Here is a 7,485-nt window from a genome sequence, read left to right as displayed (position 1 = left end):
CCAAACGTAAAACGGCACTTTCTGAGCATATTTCCTGTTTTAGCGCTGAAAAGCGTCGATCTTAAGAAACATTGATCCGACAAAATCAGAGATTGTTGGCCGTTAGTAATAAGCAATGCATCATTTTAATAACATTTGCATTAGCCTCACTTCACTCGGCTTTCATCATTTTATAAAACTTGAAAAATCTGGATAGCAGAAACTTAAGCTTATGTCAATCATATATTAGTAAAAAAGCTGCATCAAATTTGATGAAACGTGGCTCGGATGGTGATCTTTTGGGAGTGTAATTGCGTACATAAATATGAAGTAGTATCATATGAATCGACTACCGATTCGCATATTTAATGACTTTTAATTCATTAATTAAAGACTTTTAATCTAAGTAGGCTGATATCTCGAGAAATGGTTCATCAAATTTCATGAAGTTTAGTGCTGCAGATCTTGAGCTTACATTGCTTGAACATTCGAATGAAGACATTTATCAGTGCCGTATCGAATTGAATGCTAATTTGCACATTTAAGGAACTTTTCTAATTGGTGGGCTATTTCAAGACATAATGCACCAAATTTGAAGAAACTTGGTACAGAGTTTGAGCTAACAGTACTGTAATACTGTGCGAAGACATTAAGCAGTATCATGTCAATTTGCATATTTGAATAACTTTCATAATTAGTGTGATATGTCTAGACATGCTGCCTCAAATTTGATGAAACGTGGTACAGAATTTGATCTTCCAGTAGTGTTATGGCAAGCAAAGATATCTAGAAGTATCATGACGTACACCTAACTGCTGATTTGCATATTTAATGAATTTTGTAATTAGGCTGATTTCTCAAGAAATGGTTCATCAAATTTCATGAAACTTGGTACAGTTGGTGAGCTCAAATTGCTTTAACATTTGAATGAAGACATTTATCAGTGCAGTTTCGAATTACACTACGGGGCGCATGTGTCCTAGGCTACGCAGCTCCGTAGGAGTTACACTTGAAAATACAAATTCCCATGCAGGGTAAACCTATTTCATTCGTCATGGATTTCTTTTTATGCTTCTCTCTTTTTTGTCAGTCCTGACGTTATTTGTTTCGTTTAAGTTAATCACTCAGGGAATTCATGTTCATACAATGTGCCCGACATGTCTTCATCTTGCAAGTTCCTGTTCCCTTTGTATAGTCACCCTTCTTGAATTTGTCCTTTTACTTTGTTATCCTGGCCTTCTTATAATATGATGAACACTAGTTTTCTGCAATTGCCCACCTGCTACTTCAGTAACTGCATCGACTGTGCGATATAAAAGTCTACGAATTTGAAGCCAATATGGTACCACCACTTTTCATGTAACAAATTGCGTAACACAATGTGACATTTTGCTACAGACAACACGTACAAAGCAAAGATAATATTGTGATAAATTTGGTCCAGGCATTTTAAATTCAAATATTTCAAAGGCGTATGTCAAGACACAGTAAGTCTTCTTTCGTATTGCGATCTTCAAAGTTGTTGGTGAAACAGTTTAATTGATACTGGCGCCCTCTGCAGTTCGATTGAAATAAAAGAAAGGCTAAATCAGACCCATATTTACACAATTCGTGATAAAAGTATACAATTTTAAGCGAGACTAATCCGAAAGATATGATATTTACAGTTGATGCAGCTTATCTTTATAATAAAGATAATTAGTGCATATACTTCATTGTCAAACATGTTCCTAGCTCATTATAAACGTATGGACGTCAAGTACTGGACCAGGTCAACTTTTACTACCAGCCTCTGGCAAGCCTTCGGTGGTTTATTTCAGCGACTTGTGACATTGGTAATTTACGCAATCCACATGATTATCTTGCTGGGATTGGTAAGAATAAAGACATGCACATTTACTAACCTTCCGAGATTTAATACATTTGATATATTGTTATAATACCTTTTTGATACACCGTGCATACTTTTATTGCAGAATTCCCGGTGTTTCAATTTCTAGTTGTGCAAATACTTTACAAGAATTGTTCTTGATATGAACTTTTTCCATTAAACACTGTTCTGAATGCATCCCTAATTGTGTGACAGGGTGTGTTTCATCATTTCAAGAGGCATATAAAGATAGGCTAGCTTTATGAAATAATCTGGCATTAATAAATTAAGTACGTAAAGGAGTGGACACACCAAGACAATTCCAAAGAGAAGAAGAGTTATATTCACAAAGAAAGCAGACTATTGCACTTCCTTTACTAATCTAATGCAGATATACTTCATACTGATGAGACACCATCCACTGTCTTGGGTCACAACAATTACTGCAGAAAAAACAAAAATTGATGAAATGCATCATGTTACCCGGAGCAGGATATACGCTTTTTCATGCAGCCGGCCTTTTTATTTACGGGGTAAGAGTGAACACAATTTTCTAAGATTACTTTTGGTTTCTTCTACAAGTTTATTCCTACAGTATGCAGTTTGTACAATTTTGAGAAAAATAAAAGTACAAAAGTAATATAACCCACGAATGTTTTTTTCACTGATGTTACATCGCTGTTACATGTATAACTAGCGAGATCATAAATAGCCTGATTGTGTAATTTATATTGTACGCTAAATCATTGTCTTTTATCATAAAACAAACAGTAAAAGAAGTCATAAAACAGCAACAAAACAGAAAGTACAGACGGGAATAGCCAACATCATTTATATTAGGTTGTTCATTCTCTAAAGAAATTCCATCCGATCAAATCGTGTATAATCTTCTCTTCTGCATTGCATTGTTAGCTACAGGTAATTTTTTTAATGTATTTTTCATGAGCAAGTTTTTTTTCGGATATTTAAAAGTAATCCATTTTCCTAACAAATGTAAAAGTGCGTAGCAGTCACTGGTACAGAAATTTGAGAGACATTTGCGAAAAATGGACACTTTCTCGCTTTTTTGCGAGAAGTAAGCGAGAATACATACTTTCTCGCAATAAATTAGCGAGAATTTAATTTTCTCGCAATCAGCTGGCGAGAACTGTTTTCTCGCTCAGCATCTGCGAGAAACTGAATTCTTGCAATCAATCAGCGAGAAATTAGTTTTCTCGCTCTGCATCTGCGAGAAATTGTGTTCTTCTATGAAAGCATTTAACAAAATTTCACAATTTCTCGCAGATGCAGAGCGAGAAAACATAGTTCTCGCTGATTGATTGCGAGAATTCAATTTCTCGCAGATGCATGCGAGAAAGCACAGTTCTCGCAGCTTGATTGCGAGAAAGTATGTATTCTCGCTTACTTCTCGCAATAAAGCGAGAAAGTGTCCATTTCTCGCAAATTTCTCGCAAATTTCTGTACTAGTGAGTATTATACTCTTTTTCGATGACAATGCCAATCAGTAACAATTGTGTTTGATGACGTGATCTCAACAGTTTCTCACATGATGCTGCAAATGGATTACAGCTTTAAAAACCTATAAGCAAGACTAAAACATAAAAATCTATGTTCTAAAAGCTCAACCTGATGGCAAAATACACAGTGCATTGAATCCTTCAGTTTTCGGATAAACAAGTACTTGTTACATAGGTGTATATGGCGTCAACCTAAAATTTTTTTTTTCCAGAAATGTGGGGTACACACTTGGGGATAGGTTCGGTTAGAGAGAGACAGAATAGGCCGGAGACAGCTTTGTATTGTGTCTTAGTATGACCAAGTTCAAAATCTTGACCTTTATTACTATCACAGGTCCATATATACAGTGTAGTATGAATAATCATTAGAATCAATGATGACACGACTAACTAATGACACGCCCAATGCATAATCTACATAATTAGTAAAGAAATTGGGGGCGGAGCTACACCATACACGTGATTCCCAACATCCTCCCGCCAGCAAGATAAAGAGTTTCAAAAATCTTACACAACTGAATTCAAAATGCAAAAACAACACGAAATAAATCTCAAGAGTAAAGTGTCAATGATAAGCGTAAGATCGGAAAGAATAATCTGAATGATCAATGGCGGTTGGTGTCTAATCATGCTTGATAAGAAAATACGCCTGGTACGGATTAAATCACAATCTGCTTCTGTTTGTGGCGCGTGATACAAACTTCAAAGAGAACTCTAATGCAAATCCTTATATAAACTATACTTAATTAAATCCTTCGTTATAAGCTTTAAACACAGAAAGAAAACTACAAATAGGATGACGGAAATACTTTGTGTAAACGTTACATTAATCTCTAATTCAAAAAATAACTGTAAGTTACAATCTAACGGATGTCATAGCGAACTTCAAATGAAATCAAAACTGAAATATTAGTTCAAAGTTATAAATATCACAAACTAAAGTTAAACTCTAAAACTACAAAGCAGTCACTGAAGATAGTGAATGCGAGTCTGAAACAAAAACTTACTAATACAGAATTGATGACATTTCCTTTAGTCGTCGACGGGCTTTCATAGCCGCTTCACGAACTGGTCGCGAACTAATCACGCTACTATTTGTAGTGTGCGCACCTTCGTCAGTGTCGGCGCACGTTTCATTATTTTCACTTCTGAATTAACTTCTAATGGATACAATTTAGTGATAGGTCTACTAGTTTTGCCGGTACGCGTTCTGATGCAAGCGAACGCACCAAACCATCATTTCCTGTGTTAAGTTTTTCAACAATGGCAAGAGACCACTTTATCCGTGGGACGGATTTGTCTTCCACTAGAACAACATCACCCACCCGTATCTGATTCTGAATGGCTCCCTTCCCTGAAATTCGATCTCTTTCACGCAATGTGTTGAGGTAATCTTGAGACCATCTTTTCCAGAAATGAGTGTGAATTTTGCCTAAATACTCTGATCTCCTCTGGAGACGTTCTTGGCTACCAAATGTTGGGTCATTTAGCTCCTCTTCATCGATTGAGTAATATGGCAAAGTTGTGATAAGACGACCATGCAACAAGTGTGAAGGGGTCAAGGGTGAAAGATCGTTGGAATCGGTGGAGAGATAAGTCAGTGGACGATCGTTCAACGTAGCTTCAATTTCAGCAAGAACTGTTTGTAACTCATCGATTGATACGAACGATCGACCGAGAACTTTTTTGAGGGCAGTTTTAGTCAGGCCGATAAGTCGTTCCCAAAAGCCACCAAACGACAGGAAAGTCAACTTGCCGAAGCTGACGCTGACTCCTTTCAGTGGTGACATTCTCACCTGGCAAAGTTTCAAAGATGGATTTGATGCTGCCGTTACGATACAAGTTTAAGTGGTGTCCAAAAATTCCAATATTTGCGGGCACATCTCCGTGACGAAGCAGAACGAGCCATCCAAATGTTACCACTGACGAACGACCACTACCTGCAAGCAGTCGACGTACTCACGAAAAGGTATGGTAAACCTCAGACTATAATCAACGCTTACATGAAGGCGTTATGGCAACTCGAGAAGCCAACCGGAACTCTGAACAGTTTAGTAGCATTTCACGACAATATGGAAGGCTACATTCGCGGACTGAACGCACTCGGCAAATCAGATGACACTTTCGGAGATCTGCTGATTCCGATAATCCTAGAGAAATTGCCTGCGAACGTCCGAAAACAGATCTCCAGAGACAAGGGAGATGAAGCTTGGACATTAACAAGTCTAAGAGAATCAATTCAACGAGAAATAGAAGCCGACAGAGCAGGTGAGACTACTATTGACTTTGAACTCGATCTTACCGATCAACCACCTGCTACCGCCGCCTTTCTGACAACATCGAAACCACAGCATTGTGCGTTTTGTAAGAAGACAGGGCATAAACCTACAGATTGCAAGGTTGTCACCGACAAGACAAAACGACTAGAAATCGTCAAACGAGACAAACTGTGCTTCAACTGCCTTAGTGGTACTTCATCGTGTTTCAGACTGCAAATCGAAATTCAAGTGTCAGGTCTGCAAGCGCAAACACCACACAGCAATATGCACCGGAGAGACACCAAAACACCCAGCCGCAACGAGGGATGACGTTCGCACCTTGGTATCGTCCGATGTCAGCCGAAATTCATCGGTGCTACTGAAGACCGCCATCGCAGACATCAAGGCTAGAGGATCAACGATGTCTGAATCGGCAACGCTGCTCTTTGACGACGGCTCGCAGAGAAGTTTCATCACTGAACGTACCGCCAGAGCAATCGGTATAGACTTTAATAACTGTGACTCTGAACTCATAAACGTCTCCACACTTGGAGCGAAATCCACTGGTTTACGATCAATGAAGATTGCAGAAATTACGGTAATTATACCTAATGGTTGTAATGTTAATATACGTGCTTTATTGTACCTCAGATAACTACACCACTTAGAAACCATTTGAAATCTAGTGCTAGTATTGTCAGATTATCATATTTGCGAGAGTTGGAATTAGCACACCCTGTATCTGATGCGTATGATTTCGAAGTTTCAATTTTGGTAGGAGCAGATTTCTATTATTCATTTGTTGGAGATCATGTTATCCGTGGACAGGGACCCACTGCTGTGTCTTCCAAATTGGGTTATTTGTTGTCTGGGCCCTTGTCACATCCAAATTCCAGTTCCCTCCCCACCTCTACTGTAATGCATGTTGCCACACATACTTCCGGGGAAAATAGCTTGCTTCAAAACTTCTGGAATGTTGAGAGTATTGGCATTACTGACGACCATGTTAGTCAACAGGAAGTTACTTATGACAGTTATACCAAAAACAAACTTCGCTCTGAAACAACCGATACGTTGCTAAACTTCCCAAAAGCCACCAAAAGTCCATTCCACGCGACAGTTTGCAAGTAGTTTAGAGAGAGACAGAATAGGCCGGAGACAGCTTTGTATTGTGTCTTAGTATGACCAAGTTCAAAATCTTGACCTTTATTACTATCACAGGTCCATATATACAGTGTAGTATGAATAATCATTAGAATCAATGAATGACACGACTAACTAATGACACGCCCAATGCATAATCTACATAATTAGTAAAGAAATGGTGGGCGGAGCTACACCATACACGTGATTCCCAACAAGAAATTCTCTGGGCTTTATCTTATTTCGAAAAGGGTATAACGATTAATACGTTCAATATTTTTGGATGCTGACAGAAATAACCAAAATGTCTGCAATCGATTTCTGTTTCAAAGAGAAATCAATATAAATAAAGACATCCTGCATTGTTACGGACGAGTCCGTAAGAGAACACCAAGTTATTACCATCAGGAAACATAATGGCTTCCAATTTCCATTAGGTTTACAGGTGTCTCCCTACAGCTACAAAAGTGTTCAAGGAAGAATATTCTCAGTAAAATGTAACCGATTTATACACAAAAGACTACAGAAAAGATGAGTGCAATTGACAATTTCTATTCAGTTGTCAAAAGTGAATACCTTGCTTTGACAATTTGTTTTTTTTTCAGGGTCCCAAAGGTCTTCAAGTTTTCTTTCGATATTTTGAATAAGTGTCAACTCTAAAAGTCAGGCAATTCTTTCAGTGGTATTGATTCAGCAGGTTGTACTTCTTTTCCCTTTC

The 7,485-nt window shown here is 38.1% G+C and overlaps 2 protein-coding genes across 2 annotated transcripts; one reads left to right on the top strand and one right to left on the bottom strand.

Moving 5' to 3' along the window:
* Nucleotides 1–4,526: 4,526 nt before the first annotated feature.
* LOC139152261 (uncharacterized) lies at nucleotides 4,527–5,156 on the bottom strand. Its single transcript, XM_070725402.1, has one exon. The coding sequence runs from the start codon at nucleotides 5,154–5,156 to the stop codon at nucleotides 4,527–4,529; it is 630 nt and encodes a 209-aa protein (XP_070581503.1).
* A 123-nt stretch (nucleotides 5,157–5,279) lies between these two features.
* LOC139152260 (uncharacterized) lies at nucleotides 5,280–5,954 on the top strand. Its single transcript, XM_070725401.1, has one exon. The coding sequence runs from the start codon at nucleotides 5,280–5,282 to the stop codon at nucleotides 5,952–5,954; it is 675 nt and encodes a 224-aa protein (XP_070581502.1).
* The last annotated feature ends 1,531 nt before the right edge of the window (nucleotides 5,955–7,485 follow it).

This window comes from Ptychodera flava, chromosome 15, assembly GCF_041260155.1.
Source record: "Ptychodera flava strain L36383 chromosome 15, AS_Pfla_20210202, whole genome shotgun sequence".
Taxonomy (NCBI): Eukaryota; Metazoa; Hemichordata; class Enteropneusta; family Ptychoderidae; genus Ptychodera; species Ptychodera flava.
This window is presented reverse-complemented; position numbering and strand designations above follow the sequence as displayed.

Bases quoted from the DNA above. Each gene is read 5' to 3' on its own strand.
- LOC139152260 (XM_070725401.1), top strand. From the start codon at position 5,280: ATGTTACCACTGACGAACGACCACTACCTGCAAGCAGTCGACGTACTC.
- LOC139152261 (XM_070725402.1), bottom strand. From the start codon at position 5,156: ATGTCACCACTGAAAGGAGTCAGCGTCAGCTTCGGCAAGTTGACTTTC.